The 16,443-nt window shown below is 63.4% G+C and overlaps 1 protein-coding gene across 1 annotated transcript in view; it reads right to left on the bottom strand.

Moving 5' to 3' along the window:
* Positions 1-1,334: 1,334 nt before the first annotated feature.
* Positions 1,335-16,443, bottom strand: part of LOC124231464 (ATP-dependent 6-phosphofructokinase, liver type-like) — a 28,175-nt gene continuing 13,066 nt past the window's right edge. Inside the window, 16 exon segments of the mRNA XM_046648265.1 lie at positions 1,335-1,894; positions 2,299-2,404; positions 2,491-2,590; positions 3,256-3,367; positions 3,614-3,675; positions 4,081-4,245; positions 5,927-6,079; positions 6,881-6,968; positions 7,410-7,480; positions 7,838-7,984; positions 9,246-9,309; positions 9,950-10,014; positions 10,857-10,982; positions 12,964-13,056; positions 14,013-14,143; position 16,443. The exon segment at position 16,443 is cut by the window's right edge and continues 76 nt beyond it. Coding sequence (XP_046504221.1) covers positions 1,747-1,894; positions 2,299-2,404; positions 2,491-2,590; positions 3,256-3,367; positions 3,614-3,675; positions 4,081-4,245; positions 5,927-6,079; positions 6,881-6,968; positions 7,410-7,480; positions 7,838-7,984; positions 9,246-9,309; positions 9,950-10,014; positions 10,857-10,982; positions 12,964-13,056; positions 14,013-14,143; position 16,443 — 1,632 coding nt within the window. The 3' untranslated portion in view covers positions 1,335-1,746.

The raw sequence follows: 16,443 nt of genomic DNA, 5'->3' as shown, positions 1-16,443 counted from the left end.
ACACATGCAGGCACATAATGCACACGCACACACGGCACATAATGCATATATGAACACAGGCACACACATGCACACCCGTGTGCAGTCACACATGCAGGCACATTCATGTACTTGCACGTGCATATATGCGCACACACATGCACACCCGTACTTGCACACATATATGCAGGCACACATATGCACAGGTTTCTGGGCCCCAGGAACTTGTCCCTGGTCTTGGGACAGGGGCTCAGAGCCTCGGGGCTCTCTCCTTGAGGCATTGTCCCCTCCTGGTCCTGCCCCAGGACCACCCACATGCACAGAAGCCAGAGCAGACTGGAGGGGCTCCAACTCCAGAAATGGACACCCAGGAGCCCCCAGCCAACACAGTGAGGCTGGCGTGCCCCCCACCCCAGCACAGGGCCAGCCCAACCATGCCACTGTCTGTGAAGTGACCAAGGCTCCCTGCCACGTCTAGGGGGACATGAGGCAGCCTGAGGGACAGAGGGCCCAGCCTGGTCCCTAGAGCCGCCCAGCCAGCCTGGGTCCAACCAGGAGACTCCCTGCCCAGGGACCCCTGGTGTAGCCTGTGGGCCCCCTGTGGCCAGGACATCCCCACAAAACCTCATGGTCCCAGAACCTCCTCCTGAGCCAGAGCAGGAGCGTGGGCCAGGAGCAGCCCTGGACGCATGAGTGCCCAGGTAACTGCGGTGGGAACAGACATGGAGGGTACGGCGCACTCAGGAGTCATGCACGGGGTCCCGCCAAGGTGCAGACTCCATGTGGTCGAGGCTCAGGGCATCCCCTTGGGGACCGCAGTTCCAGCACCACATGGCAGAGCAAGGGTCTACGCTACCCCCAGAGCTTCTGGTGGATCAGCCCCTGGCCCCCACTAGCGACGAAGTTTCTGGCTGCCTCCCGCCCTCGACCACCCTCACCAGTGTCTCCCGGGACGTTTACTCAGTTCAGCCACCTGCCCCCAGGACCTTGGCTCTGCTTCCAAGACCCCAGCCCAGGCTGAGCGTAGGGAACTGTTCCAGGTCAGACGTGGGGCCTGGGAACCTGGCTGAGAAATCCATCCAAGACTGAGGGAGGCCTGTCACCCCTCAGACAGGCCGGGGGGCTCAGGTCAGCCCTCAGGACACAGCAGGGAGGGGCCCAGGTCACCCCATCAGCAGGGAGGGACTGTTGGTCCTGGAAGGTGAGTGTGGCCCCAGAGGGCGTGTGTCCCTGAGACCTCAGGGCCTGCGGAGGGCCCCAGACCCGTGCATGCAGGTGGGAGGCTTCTGACCCACAGCCCATCCCCCTCCCTAGAAGGTTCCATGGGCCCTGCTTCCCAGAGACTGACGGCACACCACAGTCAGGGTATTTTATTTCTAGAAAAGGTGACAAGCTTTGTCAGCCACAGTGGCCAGTGTACACAGGAGCAGGGTCACAGTGAGGCCCACGGGGCACGGCCCCCCTCGGCACAGAGACTGGGCGCTGGTCCCCCCAAGGGCTGGTGAGGGTGAGATCCCAGCATGGGGAAAGGCTCAGGGCCACGCGGGGCGCCGAGGCAGAGGGGCAGCAGTGTCCAAACATGGACGCCCTCATGTCCCCTGGGCTGGAACGTGGGCGCCCAGGGTGCTCTGTCCCAGAAGACAGCCCAGCAGACAGCAGGGGACAGAGCTGGGCTGAGAGGGCTATGTCCCCCACCTGCCGGCAGGCTCTCAGCAGCAGCAGCCCCAGCCCCAGGGAGGGAGGCCAGTGGAGGTGGCAGGCACAGCTTCAGAAGCCCTTCTCCATGCTCAGCGTGCGGCGGGTGACGTGCTCCAGCTGCCCGGACACGTAGTCGGCCATGCTGATGCGGTAGTGCGCCAGCATCTTCAGCATGAGCCGCAGGTTCAGCCACCACTGCTCCCGGGGCATGCGGTGCCTGCAGCGGGCGGGGGTCAGGGTCAGGGGAGCAACTCGGGCCGCAGCCTCCACCCAGGACACCCCTCCTCGGGGCACCTGGACACTGGCCCCAGCCGCTGCACTCGAGCAGGGCATGGCAGTGGACCTGGGGTCCCCGTCCCTCCGGGGCCTGCACCAGGAGGGGCTCAGCACAGACTCGCTGGGGGACGGAGTCGGGGACACGTACTCTCAGACCTGGCCAGTCTGGCTGAGCCCACCCCACCCTCTGCCCTCTCGGGAGGAGCAGCGACAGGGGGTCAGCCCTGGGTGTAGGGACGGTGCTGCCCCATGGGGTCAGGGCTCGAGTGTGGCCGCACTGCCCTCCTCGGGGCCCCTGGAACGCCTAGGCCTGGTCAGTCCACCCCTCTCTTTGGAGGGACTCACTCAAAGTCAGTGTCCTTCTTGAGCTCGGTGACAGGGCTGAACGCCACCACCTTCTTCCGCAGGCCGATCACGCAGGCTGAGTCGGGGGCGTTGGCGAACACCCGACCTGTGGACACAGGCACGTGCCGGCAGCCTCACACCCAGGCCCTGGCGGAGTGCAGGGGCAGTCCGGGCCTCCCTCCCCCAACGTACCCTTGCGGTAGACTGCCTGCAGCTTCTCCGACATCCAGAGCATGGCCTTCATCCCCAGCTTGGTACCATAGTTCCGGTCGAAGGGGGTTGGAGCCCCACCCTGAAAACACAGCGGTGGGGCCACCTCCTGGGCGCCGAGAGGAGCAGACCGGCCCGAGGCAGGGGCCCCCCACCATGGCTCTGCCATGACCTCAGGTGAACCCTCCCGGGCAGCTTCTGACACCTCATCCCCTCCAACCGCCAAGCACTTCTGTCTGTTCCCTTTGCCTGCCTCCAACTCAGCCAAGGCCCCTTTCTCTACCCCAAATCTGGCCCAAAAGCCACCTCCAGAGGCCGAGCAGTGGGCTGCCATCGAGGGGGGTGGCCTCCATGGGCCCCTGTGTCCGGGAGGCAGGTCCCACCACCAGTGAGCAAGGACCCCATGGGAGAGGGGAGCTCTCAGGACGCACATGGCCCCACGTCAGGCTGGGAAACCCCCAGAGCACAGGCTTCCTGCAGGGCCACCAGGAGGTGGTGGAGGTGAGGGGATGGAGGCAGCCACAGGGCTCCCGGGCCTGCCCCTTCCTGGCGGCGAGGCCTGTCTCCTCACCTGCACCACAGGCTGATGAGCACCCTGGCTGGGGGTAAGATGGAGGCAGCCAGGTGCCCCATGAGGACATGCACAGGGAAGCGTCCCCATCTGCCATGGCCTCCTGGGTCCCCTCAGCCCAGGTACAGATGGAGGCTGAGGGCCACCTTCCAGAATCCACGCTCCTGGACCCATACCTGCTGCAGGTGGCCCAGGACATTGGTCCTGCAGTCAAAGACACCCTTCCCCTCGGAGGAGTACAGGTTGTACAGAAATTCCGTGGTGTAGTATTCGTGGCACTTCTCATTTCTGCGGAGAGGAACAGCCACTCAGGACTTGCCAGGATGCTGAGCCCCACTGGGCCGGGCCCCCAGCTGGGTCTGGGGAGGGGCAGCACCTCAGGAAAGCCCGACCCCACCCTGCCCTTTGGGAGGCTGCCTCCACCTTGTTCTACCCCTCGGCAGCCTGGCCTGCAGCACGGGGGTCTTGAAGCCCCCACCACGGCCTGAGCAGACACCTCCCCCTGCCCGGGCCCAGGACTGCCGGCAGCCTCACCGGAGCACCAGGCCCCTCTGGATGTCCGTCTTCATCTTCTCCGTCAGGTGCTCCACGTTGGCCTGCAGGGGCGAGGCAACACGGGTGAGCCGCAGTCGGGGCAGCAGCCAGCACTGCACCCACCCGCAGCCGGAAGGCTGTCTGGGAAGGAATATTCCAGACTAACCGACAGGTGGGGCTGGTGTGACCTGGGGTGATGGGGGACACAGCTGGTGGGAGGGTGCTGGGAGATGGGGGCTAGACCGTGAGGCTGGGTTGGGGGTGGACGGTGCCAGGAGGCCATGGAAGCCACAATGTGGACACTGGGTGGGGGGAGTGCACAGATGAGGGGGTGCACAGGTCACAAGCCCCCAGGCTGTCAGGCTGTTGCCCCTTGGTCTGGGCCCCAGGCCAGCCCGTGTGGGTCTCAGGAGGGGCCCACTCAGCCCCACTGGGGGTCTGCAGCCAGAGAAGGGCTGCAGGCTCACCTTTAAGTCTTGGATGTTGAAAGGGTCCTCAAAGACATAGGCGGCGTCGGCCCCCACGGCGATGCCAGTCACAGTGGCCAGGTAGCCACAGTAGCCTCCCATGGTCTCCACGATGAACACGCGGCGCTTGGTCCCCGAGGCCGACTGCTTGATGCGGTCACAGCTCTGGGGGGCCAGGGGTGGTCAGGACCCTTCCCGGGGGGCCACGGAGAGCTGCTAAGCTGCAGGGACCCAAGCCTCTCTCCAGAGCTGACCGAGGATCGGAGGAGCTGGGGAAAGCCTCGCCCTGCATGCCCAAGGCACCAGCAGCCCTCACCACGCGCTCTCCACAAGGCCACGCAGAATCAGGGGCCCTCAACCAGGGCGGTTCTGCTCCCGGGGACAATGGGGGAGTCACTAGCATCCAGTGGGTGGAGGCCAGGGACATGCTGGGGGCTCTCTCTGACATTGCCCAGGGCTACACTGGGCTTTAACGTCCTCATCCGTAAAGAGGGGAGGACTCTCCTGCCACTGGACGGTCATTGTGAACAAGGGACCAGATGACATGTGAAGGAATATGCTCTGCAGATGCTAATGACAATGTGAAATGTAATGATAATCCTAACTCGGAATGGCTCAGAGTTTGAAAAGGAAATTATAACATTAAACAAACAACTAAGAAAAAGGAAATAAAACAAGATAAGCAGGTTATCGGAGTCTGAACCAGGAGGTTGAACCCCAGAAAGAAACAGAAAGCAAAGTGTAGGACATAGCTGCAATGCTGGCCAAAGGATCAGTATCCTACATATGTAAAAAGCACTTACAAATTTAAAAAAAACCTCACCAAGAGAAAAATGGTAAATGATGGGAAAAGATAATTTCCAAAAAAGCCACAAACAGATAAGAAACAGGTATAGAAAAATGTTCGACTTCCCCAGAAATCAGAGCTGCATGTTAGAATACCATCATCCCCATCACAGAAGCAAAGAAAACAGGACTGCATTTGGCGCTGGCCAGAGGCAGGGGCACAGAAGGTTCAGAAGGAGCCGTGGGCAGCCCACAGCCTGTGTAGATGGGGGAGGGGGTGAGTTCAGAGAAAACCCCGCAAGATCACAGGACCTCCAGGTCGGGAGATGAAGTGGCTTTCCTTTAGTCTCTTGTGGGTTCCATTCATATTTCCTCCTTTCTCTAGTAACACACAGAACCTGCTCGGGGTCCACACACCCCCTTCCAGCTTCAGAGCCCCCCCACAGACACCTGGAGGTGCTGGACCCTCAGGAAAGTTGGGCTCATGTGGGGCCACAGATGGGTGGTGGGAAGGGTCCGGAGGGTGGAGAGAGCAATGAGGAGGCCCCTGCGGAGGTCCCAGGGCCAGCCCTGCTCGGACCCCTCCAGGGATGGAGCCCCCACCTCCAGGGAAGCCCGTGCCGAGGTGGATGGCTCCGATGACTGGAAGGCTCTCTGGAGCACGCGCCCTCCCACGTCCTAGCCAGTGGCCTCAGTTTCCCCCACATCCACACATGGCTGCCTCACTGGATAGATCCGTGGCCTGACATCCACACCACTACATTAGCACAACTAAGTCAGCTCCAGCCCTGACTGCTGTTATCCTCGGGTCCCAGCGACCCCAGAGCCACACCCCTGCCTGCCGTCCATAAGACTTTGTGCTGCAGCCAAGTTCTGCCCACTCCCGATGCAGTCAGCGGCCTCAGTGCAGGCACGACGCCCCGTTGCACCCGCAGCAGCCCCTCTGGGCGCTCAGCACTCTGTGCTTTGCCCCCAGGGCCCGGCTTCCTGGGGGCTTGCCGCCGGCACCCCATCCCTGCCTGAGTCTTGCCAAGTGGGGCGGTGGGGCCCAGCGCCCTACCTCCATGGCAGCATTGACAGCAGTGTCACAGCCCAGGCTGAAGTCGGTGCCCGGCACGTTGTTGCTGATGGTGGCCGGGATGACGCACAGGACGATGCACAGCTCCTCGTAGCGCCCGCGGGCCTCCACCAGCTGCAGCACCCCCTCGTAGGCCTGTGGGCAGGCGGGTGGGCAGGGGGCTCAGGGCCGTGCAGGAGAGGCTGGGCTGCGGGGAGAGGCGGGGGAGGCGAAGGCGGGCTCCAGGGCTGGGAACACTTGGCCCGCTCCCCAGCGGCTGGCTGTGTGCCTAGGACTGGGCGTTGGGACCACCCACTCCCACTCCCAGGGCCATGACCCAGCAGGCCCCACCCAGGAGCTATGTCGTCCCAGTCGGCCAGGGACACTGGACTCCAAGGAAGACTGGAAGGAGGCCCACCCTCCCTGCCTGGACCCCACTCCACTCCATGCAGTCTGCAGGGGGCTCAGGCTCCCCAGGAAAGGGCGAGAGGGGACGTTAGTCACTTAAGAGGGCTGGCCAGGAACGAGCGCCATGCCAGCAGTGCCAGAACTCTGCTGAGCTGCACCGTGGACGGCCACCCTACAGTGAGGGACTGAGGCCACCTGGGCCTCCTGCCCCAGGCTATCCCGCCCCACCCAACCTGGGACATGCGCCTGTCCAGTGGTGAGGCTCAGAGCTGCCCCTCCTCCTCCCCCCCCATCCCCCAACCCCCCCGACCAGCACCAACAGCACCAGGTTGCCAGCATTCATTTGAACTCTGTGCCACCCTCAGGAGAAGGTGAAAATCCTCCCAAAGCCAACACCACACTTCCCCTCGGGGACCCGCCAGTCTTCACCGGCCTGTAGTCACTTCCCGGCACGTGGGGTTTCCAGAAGGGCCCCAGACGAGGGGGAGATGCTCTCGGGTCTCCTCCACATGCCCCCCAGCCGGTTGGTTCCCTGGGCAGCCCCCTCACCTCAAAGCCGCCGATGACCAGCAGGGCGTGGATGTTGTAGGCACGGACACTGTCTGCGATTTTCTCCATGTAGCTCTTGGGCAGCGTCCTGCGGTGGAGATAAATCAGATGAACATGTCACGTCCACACAGAACGCCAGGCTGGAAGGACACACGTCCACACTGCAGCTGGCCGTGGGGGAGAAGGCCCTGGGCTGTGGTGAGGCAATTCCCGTCTAGAGGTGGAAGGAGGGCGCTGGCCACTCGCCTCCTGCCAGCCCGGCTGTGAGCTCCACTTCCTGCCCAAGGGGATGCTCTCCGCAGGCAAGGGGCCACTGAGCAGCCTCCTTGACACCAGTGGCCACAGGTGGGCTCTCAACCAGGAAGCCCCAGGCAGGAGAGTCAGAAGCCTGCTCTGGGCAGGTCACCAGCCAGAAGGGGGATGTCGCCAAGGCCAAGGGGCTGGGCTCTCCTGTGGCCTGCATTCTGGCTCTCCCACCCCCAGCAGCCCACAGTGGCCAAGGGGCCTGGGACGGTGGCCAGCCACTCACCTCTTGGTCCCCAGCATGGAGCCACCACGCCCCAGCCAGCCAGCCACGTCGTGCCAGCCCACTTCTTGCACCTGCAGGAGAGACACGCAGCTTCAGGGGGCAGGCCAGAGGCAGTGGCACATTCCTCCTCAGGTGACAGAGCTGTGGTCAGGGAGAGCCCTTCCTCGAGGGGGACAGAGGCCGTGCCAGGTGCCAACCGTCACGCTGCAGGTCAGAGTCGGGTTTGGGGGCCTGGCTGGCGCAGCTAACGTGGCCACAGCTGCTACCCTCTCCCAGGGCCCCTGATCTGCTTTCACAGGCCATTCCCTGTGTCCGGTGGCCCCTGCTTGTGAGCAGACGAGGGCTGGGTCATAAACCAACAGAAGAGGAGCACGCCCCAGCCACTGCAGCACCGTCCCCGGCCCGGCCTCCGTCACAGCCGCACCTACCTGACCCTTGGCCAGGCCCTCAAAGCCGTCATGCACGACGTACACGGTGTGGCCTTGGGAAATGCCGCAGCGCACGGCCGAGCGCACAGCCGCGTTCATGCCGGCCGCCGGGGCCCCCACGTTCAGGATGGCCAAGGAGAAGTTGGTCTACAGGGAAGGGAGGAGAGAGGAGTCAGCACCGGGCGGGGAGGCCCAGCTGACCCAGACAGCTCAGCCAGAGCAGCTTCCAGAGAGGGGCCCAGGTTCTCGTGCCAGCCTGGACACTGTCCAGCAAGGGGCTCCCTGGGAATGAAGCTATCTGTCCTACTGCCCCCACCAGCTTCTGGCAAAGACCCGACGAGCTGTGGTGCAAGCTCGGCTCGTAAACTGCCAAGTCCTCGGCCAAAGGCAGCAGCAAGAAGAGTTCACACACTGTCAGCCGAGCATGGCTTGGGCCACAGTCAGTGCCTGCCTGGAGGCCTTCAGCAGTCACCCCACACTTGGGGTCAGGGCAGCTGGTGCCGCAAAGTCATTGGCGATCAGCACGGATGCACAGAGAGAGAAGGGGCCACTGCTGTCATTGTAAGTTTTCCAGCAGCCACATTCCCCAGTGGCTAAGAAGCAGGTGACACTCCTTTTAATAGTAGGATTGATTTAACCAAAATATTATGCCCGCAACCTGGAATCAATGTAAGAAATTCCTAGCAGACTAGTCCACATCCGTCTTCCCTTCAGCGTCCGTGGAACCCTGCCTGTGTTTGGCATGCACAGCACTCGCCATGGGCAGCCATGTTCCAAGCACAGCATGGCCACATGTGGCCAGTGGCTCTGCCAGGCAGCGTGGCTCTGCTGGGTCCTGGTAACCCCGGCTGGTTCAGAGGGGGCACGTGGAGACCACTCTGCTGCACCGGGGCGGGGACAGGGGAAGTTGCCCATCCCTGACTACCTTCTGGGATCAGTGGGGGCCAGGACCCCAATGTCCATGACTGTCACGATGGGACCCTTTCCTTGTCCCCCAGGATTTCAGAAACGAGTTCTGCTATATCCTTTTCTGAAGAGAGCCCATTTCCTGAGGTTTTCAGCTATGTTGGAACGTTTCATGAACGTTGGCTCACTCCCCTCCCGAGTTAAATCGACAGGCCTGACTTAACCTCCTTCGGCTGTTTGACAAGCAGCTGCCAGCGGAATGTCCAGGCCCGGACACAGGCTGCCTAGGACCTGCTGCTCAAGCAGAGGCCGAGCTGACCCTCTCAGCTCACAGCTCGGACCCCAGACAGGACGCAGGGTCCCCGGCCCAGCTGGGCCGCTCAGAGCTCCCCGCCTCCTGGGCAGGGGCGGCAGACCGACCCCACAGGCAACCCTGCGGCAGGGGCCGAGCGAGGCGGCTGCAGAGACAACAGCCGTGGGTCTGCCGCTCGCACCACCTCACCTTCTCTTTGGAGACCTTCTGGTGTGCAAGCAGCTTGTAAATGTTCCAGTTGTTCTCAAAGCTCCTGGAACGGAAGCCGGTCATGCATCACACAGCCCAGCGGCCACAGCCCACGCCACACAGCTCGGCACAGCATGCGGCCCGCAGCCCAGCCCGGCACAGCCCACCTCCCCTCCTGTCGCCACAAGCCCTAGCTGGGCGCCATCGCTGGGCCGTGGAAGACCCCCATGGAACATGCGATCCCAACCCCCTCTCAGCAAAGCGAGCGCCCCGTGTCCAGCCTGCATGGGTGGGGAGCACGGCCATGGAACCATGGAAACCAGATCGGCAGATCCAGCCCACCGGGTCCCCAGGCTTGCCTCACTGCTACTCCTGTGGACGCCCCCTGCCCCACAGTGCCCACCCCAACCCTACCTGTGCTGTGCCCCCACCCCCACCCCCACCCTGCATGGCGGCTCCACGTCCACCCCCAGCCTTCCTGCTTCCTGGCCCCAGGACCATTAAGACCCTGTCCTTCCTGCCCTACTTCACAGGGCTCAGCCGTTCACACTCGGAAGGAGGGTCTCAGGAGAGCATGTGGGCGCCATCTGCAGGTGTGCATATCCTGCGTGTCAGGGGTACAGCCGTGTGTGAGCCACGTGGGAGTCTGCCCCGGGCTGCGCTGAGCAGACGGCGCCCCGACCTCAGCCCCAAGAGGCCCTCACCTGCCGCGGAGCTGGATGGCCTCGTCGAAGCGCTTCTCATCCATGGCCTTCTGCACCTCCTTTGTCTTAAAGAAAACGGAGAGCACGGGCTGGAGGAGGCGGCCTGGCGCACACTTAGCCGCCGACTCGGAGCCCCACCTGACCCAGCCACCGGGCCCTCCCCAGCAGGGGCACCCCGGGCCTCGCTCCTCCTCAGCTCCTGGGGGCCCAGCCAGGGCCTCGGCGACAGAGGGTAAAGCTGACTTGGCCCTCAGACCCATGGCCAACGCTAAGTCTGCCCCGAACTACCTGCCCTCCCCCAGCAGACCCTGCTCTGCCCCCAGCTGCAGGGCCCCCAAACCTGCAGGGCCGGGGCCAGCGTCCCCACACCCAGCCTCTCAGCCTCTCTGCCTTCACCTCCACTCCCCCTCCCCATGGTCCCTGTTCCAGCCACACCAAATCTCCCCCCACAGTCTGCCTGACTTTACCCAGTGGCTCTGGTCACCTGCTCCTCTTCTACTCTGCCAGCCCCAAACGCCCCACCTGGTCCAGTTTGCAAGGTCAGTCTAAGGCCATTGGCTCCAGGCAGCTAGGTGACTTCAGCTCCCCCAGCTCCCTGCAGCTCCCACCCTCTCTTGGGGCTGGTCTCACCTTGGGGACATGCTCACAACTCCCCCGCCTCCCTGGAGGCCTAGAGGTCCCGGACACCCGCTGGGGCCTGCTGGGGGGCAGCAACGCACCCAGACGGCCAGGCCAGGAGGGGGAGACATGAGTGCTGCCTTCTCCATGTAACAATCATGGGGAGCAGAGGACCCCGGAGGAGACGGGGTGGGGAGAGGGGCCTGCTGGGGCCCTGAGGGGGCCTGGGAGGATGAGCAGTTCTGGCAGGAAGGGGACCCCTCCCTCGGAAGGCGGGCCCAGTACTCACCACCTGCACACACTCCATGAGGGGCAGCCGCACCGACTGGTTCCCCGAGAGGCTGACCACGCAGGCCGGCGTGTCGGGCGTGGCCTCCAGCAGTGCCATCACCGCCTCCATGCCCATCTTGCTGCTCTGAAAGGGGAGAGGGGCAGGGCGGGGCTCAGGCAGGTACAGCCCACCCTTTAACCCCATGCCCACCCCCCACACACACACACACACTTGCTCTGCCCTTTTCTGCTCTGGGGGTTGCACTGAGCCAGCCTCTACACTATGCACCCAACGTTCCTTCACAGATGCACAAACTGTCAGCTTTCAGAGCCTCCCACACACACACTAACAGAAGCTTCTAGAATAAGTGGCACCAGGAACGGTGACCATCATATGACCACCATTCACAACAGCCCTTCCAGGCACCATTTCACAGGGTCTCAGACAGCCCTGCCAAGAAGGCATGGTCCCTACAGGGTGCAGGTTGCAGTGACAGGACGTGCCCATGGTCACTCAGCCTGATGGGCAGGGTGAGAGCTGGAACTGGGTTTCTAGGGTTCTTTCCACTATGCCAAGGTTTCTCGCTTGGGGCTCCTTAATTCACAGTTTTCTTGGTATGTGTGCAAATGATGAATGTGGGCTGGTGGGCTGGGCCAGCTAAAACATTTAGGGATTGCCCTTCTGGGAGACAAATCACAAATGGGGTCCTGGCACAGCCAATAGGGACAGACAGGTACACAAGAAAGCCAGGCCCATGGTCACGGTGCTCTGCTCTATGAGCTATGGCGGGCAGGTCCCATGCCTCCTGCTGTGCCCACAGACCATGCTCCCTGGGTCTCCGAGGCTTTCTGCACATGCTTACGCTGACTGAGGCACCAACCGCTCAGGTTTGTGTCGGGAACCTCACGCTGACTGAGGCACCAACCACTCAGGTTTGTGTTGGAAGAGGAGCACGGTGCTGAGGGCTCATTAGGGAAGATTTGAGTTCCCTGAGCTCAGGCTCCTCTCCTGTAACACAACCTGCTGTGTGTGCAGGTGTCACCCTGTGGGAACTGAGCGTGGGAACCAGCACAAAATGCTGCCGTGAGTAATAAACTGTCCTGCATCTCTGACCCAGGCATCTTGTCTCTTCTACCAGCATCCATGAATCTGCCAGGCCAGCCTGTTCTGCAAGTCGGGGAGACTCCAGACCCATCCCGGCACTTGACAGCCCATCTCTGCCTCCCAAGCTTGGTGGAGGGCTCATGCTTGGCCCCAATTTCCCAGCCCTTCAGGAGGTTCCCCTGAGTGCACCCCTGAGGCCTCACGTAGGGTAGGGGTACCTGGCCAGCTCGGCAGGGTCCCTCTCTGAGGTCACTGTCCCCCTGCTCTGTGACAGGACTGGGGAGATCACGCACTGAGGCATCCTAGGAAAGGAGTATTGCAGCACAGCAGCTGCAGCTCCCCACGGCCCGAGCTGGTCACCTGGCCTCACACCAGCACAGTAGCCCGGGCACAGGTCCCACCTGCCCTGCTGTCTCTAGCCGCACCCCCCCCCAGGGTGACTAACCCCTGTGTGCAGGCATTTTACCCACCGTGGGGCCTTCCCTATCCCCCAGACCCTGCCTCCACTTGGCTGCAACATGATTCCCACTTTGCAGAGGACAAGGTGGGACCCAGTAGTCATCAGGACGAAGATGGCACACTCAGGCCAGAATCCAGCACTTCCCCCGCCAGCGCCGGGCCTCCCCCCAACGTAAGAGCTGTGGTGCTGGGCCATGGGCCAGCCTCGGACATCACATCCCAGGGGGCCGAGCCCAGGCCCTGCCCTCTGCTCACTCCGCCATCCTTTCCCAGGCACCTGCCAAAAGCCGTCACTGAGGAGGGTCAGGAGCCTGCGCTGACAACACGTGGGGCAGGGACGGGGCTGGGCAGGAGGCAGGGGCACGGCTGGCCCTCCGTTTGCCCCCAGGCCCAAGTTTCCCACCCCACAAAAATGAGGGCCCACGCCTCGGTCTCATCTGCAAGCACTGGCAGAAGTGAGAAAATGCTCACACTCACCCAGGCACGCACACCACGCTCCCCCACCCACGCACGCATGCACACCACGCACGCACGCCCAGGGCCAGAGCAACGCCCCACCTACCAGGATGCGGTCGAACGCCGAGGGGGTCCCTCCCCTCTGCACATGGCCCAGCACCGTCACACGCGTGTCAAAGCCCAGCCTCTGGACCACCAGCTGCTCACAGGGACAGAGTCAGGGGTCTCCTTGGGTTCGATGCCCACCCCCATGGCCCCGCCACCCCACGGCCCGCAACCCTGGTCCTCACCCCGCCCCCGCCCTGCCTCAGGGATGCCAGCCCCTCAGAGTCCCACAGAGCCGGCCCAGGGTTCACGCCCACAGCTGTGAGTGTGGGGGGGCGTGTCTGTGCATGTGTGTGTATGGATGTGTTTCTGTGGGGGGAGTGTTTGCATTCGAGTGTGGATCTATTTCCAGATGAGTGTGTGAATGTGCGTTTCCACGTGTGTGGGTGTGTGCTCCTGTGTGTGTGTGAGTGAGCGGCCGTCTCCAGGCCCATGGCCCTGGGTGCAGGAGCTCCTTGTGGTCTCCAGCCCCCTCGGGTCTGAGCCCACCAAGCACAGAGAATCAGCAGGTGGGCCGGCTCCTGGCAGCGCTGGTCTGGGGACACGATGACAGGGTGGGCAGCCAAAGTGAGGGGCACGGAGAGTTGGGGGCTGTGCCCCGCTGGAGGACGGGGCCAGGGCCCTGGGGCAGAACGCAGTCAGTGGTGCAGGTCACAGGGAGGACTCGCCACAGTGCCAGTGGCTCAGCTGTGGGTCCAGCACTGGGTGGGTGCTGGGCAACTGTCACTGAGGGGCGGGCAGGGGCTGGGCCCTGACATTGGGACGGTATTGGGGCACTGGATGGGGAGCAGGTCTGGCTCTGCAAGGGACATGTTCTGAATTAAGACTGGACCCCCGAGGGTGGGAGGCTCCCAACCAGTGGGGGGCACACTTCAGCTTCTGGGGCCGGGGCTTCTGGGGAGCCCCTAGGCATGCCCACCCCACGTCTGGCTGTCACTGGAGATAAGGAAGTATCCTGCAGGAGCCTCCTACCCGGGAAAACGGGGACCCCAGAGAGAACTGGAGATAAAGGGGTACCCGCCCCCTGCAGCCCTGCCCACCCACACTCACGTCCTTCACGTAGCGGGAGGAGATGGGCTTCCCGTGGCGGTCGATGGCACCCTCCGCGATGATGATGATGTTTAGTCGGGACCCTCGGCTCCGAGTCTAGATCAGAGACACCCCGGAGCTCAGCCACCAGCCTGGAGACACGTGCCCCGGACCCGGGGTCCACACCATGGGACGCACAATCCACAGGAGGAGGGGCAGGGAGTAGACTGAGGTGGGTTGACCAGGACCCAGCTGCCCTTCCTGGGGAGGGGGAGCGGAGAGGGGACCTGGGGGAGGGCTCTTTGCCTGCAGCCTGGGAAGTGGGGGCAGCGGGGAGGAAGGGGCCTCAGGGCCAGGGACCAGGCAGATGCTACAGGCGGGAAGCGAGTGAGGATGCTCCCGGGAGAAGCAGTCAAGGCGGGAATACGGTAGTTCTGCAGCCTCCCCAGGACTCAGGGGCCGGGAGCTGGGATGGAGAGGCAGAGGGACGCCCCCCAGCAGGTCCTGCAGTCACAGAGTCAATCCTGCCGGGGTCTAACCTGGGACGCTGAGGTCCCCTCTGAGCCTGTTTTCTCATCCTTAAAGTGGGATGACCTCACAGAGCTGGCCAACAGCCAGGACTTCCCGGACACGCTGCGCCTCCAGAGGACTCCCCCTCCCCTCCCCAGGCTGTGCGAGGAGCAGAGGTGGCACCTAGGGACCCATGACACCCCACACCAGCCCTTGACGGGACCCATCACTGCAAACGCAGAGCTCTCTGAGGAAAGTACTTTTTATGCATCTATTTCTTCAACAAACATTTGTGGGATTCACTCCGACCCACAAGCCCTGTGTTTGCCCCGCAGCACCCAAAAAGCCTCAGAGAGGGAGACAGAGCCAGAGCAGCTCCTGCGAGGCCCGGGTGCAGTGGGAGGGGAACCCAGGGGTGAAGGGCTGCCTGGAGGAGGTGGCACTGGTGCAGGTGAGGTGAGACAGCCAGATTGGGTCTGCAGGCGGAGGAGAAGAGCCTGGACCCCCCTCACCACAGCCTGGGAGGTGGGCAGAGCAGAGGGTGACACCTGCACCTCAAAGGTGGGGAAACTGAGGCTGAGGGGAGCCCAGGAAGGACCTGAGGGCCTCACGCAGAGCAGGAAAGAAGCAGAGTGCACCGACCCTGAGTCCAGGCCAGTTCCAGGAAGGCCCAGCCCCAAGTTCTCAGAGAGTAAGCCAAGGCCGAGGTCAGCGTGGGACCATCACTACGAGAGCCCAGCGCCAGTCAGGAGCCCCAGCCCCCCAGGGGGCAAGGACTCCATCCGAGGAGAGAACGTGGGCCTCTGGCCAGCCTCACCCACTGGACTCTGTTAGGCCCTGCCCTCGGCTCCACTGGGGAAGGTTCCAGAAGCCAGTCATGACCCTCAGTCCCTTCCACTGCCCTGGGCAGGGATGCAAAGCTGCTGTGATGGGAGTGAGGCCACCACTGAGACACATGGGGACAGGGATGCTCAAGGGCCAGCTGAAGGCCCGCCTGGCTCTCCCTCAGAAGACAGAGGGCCTGGGCGCTGACCTCCCCGGACTCCAGAACAAAAGGCCCAGCCCCGGGCAGCCTCTGTACTCACCCTGCCACTGGGGCCAGGGCACGGAGGACAGCCAGGGTGGGCACAGCCCGTTAGGGTCCCGACCTGGCCTGAAGTGAACTTGGGCCCCCCTGCCTCAGCCCTCGAGCCCCCTGACTGGAAGGCACCCCTCTCTCCCAGCACAGCACCCCACTCCCCGCTTCACGGCCCTCCCGTCCACACTGAGCCCCAGCCCGGCTGAGGGCAAACCTGCCCTAGCTGGGAGCTCTTGGGGGCCCCTGGGGCAGTGGCTGCCTGTCTTGTGCCAGAGCCCTCTGACTCTGACCTGAGGGACAGAGAGCTGCATTCTAGGGGACGGTCACCCCCATCTCGGCACCCTGCTCCTCCCCATGGGCTCTGGCCTCCCTGACCCACTGTGGGCTATTCTACTGGGGCCACTGCTCCATGTCCTCACCCACCCATCTTCACGAGGCCACCTCCCCCCGGCTCAGCCTCAGCAGTCATGGCCCCCAAGAGGCCAGCCTGACTGTGTCCCCACTCCTGCCCCTTGTCCCGTGTCAGCACTGACCACAGAGAGCTGAGCCCACGGCAGCATCCTGAGTGTCCCCCTCTGCCCTCCAGGGGGCAGGCCCCCAGGTGTATCCATGGCAGTCAGCCCTCCCACACCTGGCTGGGTGCCGCCCCCAGGGGGACGCTTGCAGATGCTTGTGGAACCAGAGTGATCACGAATCAGCCAAAGCTGGTCACACAACCCCAGGGAGGCTAACCGGGGGACACCTGCCTCTCTGTGCCAGCCAAGCAGCTCACAGCAGGGACTCTGGGGGAAGACCCTCAGCCGCCTACCTCGCCTGACTCTCTGTGCCGGCCAAGCGGCTCAGGGCAGGGACTCTGGGGGGACC

The sequence above is a fragment of the Equus quagga genome, chromosome 21, assembly GCF_021613505.1.
Source record: "Equus quagga isolate Etosha38 chromosome 21, UCLA_HA_Equagga_1.0, whole genome shotgun sequence".
In the NCBI taxonomy this organism is placed as follows: Eukaryota; Metazoa; Chordata; class Mammalia; order Perissodactyla; family Equidae; genus Equus; species Equus quagga.
The sequence above is the reverse complement of the archived record's forward strand: the minus strand, read 5'-3'. Positions and strand labels throughout refer to the sequence as shown.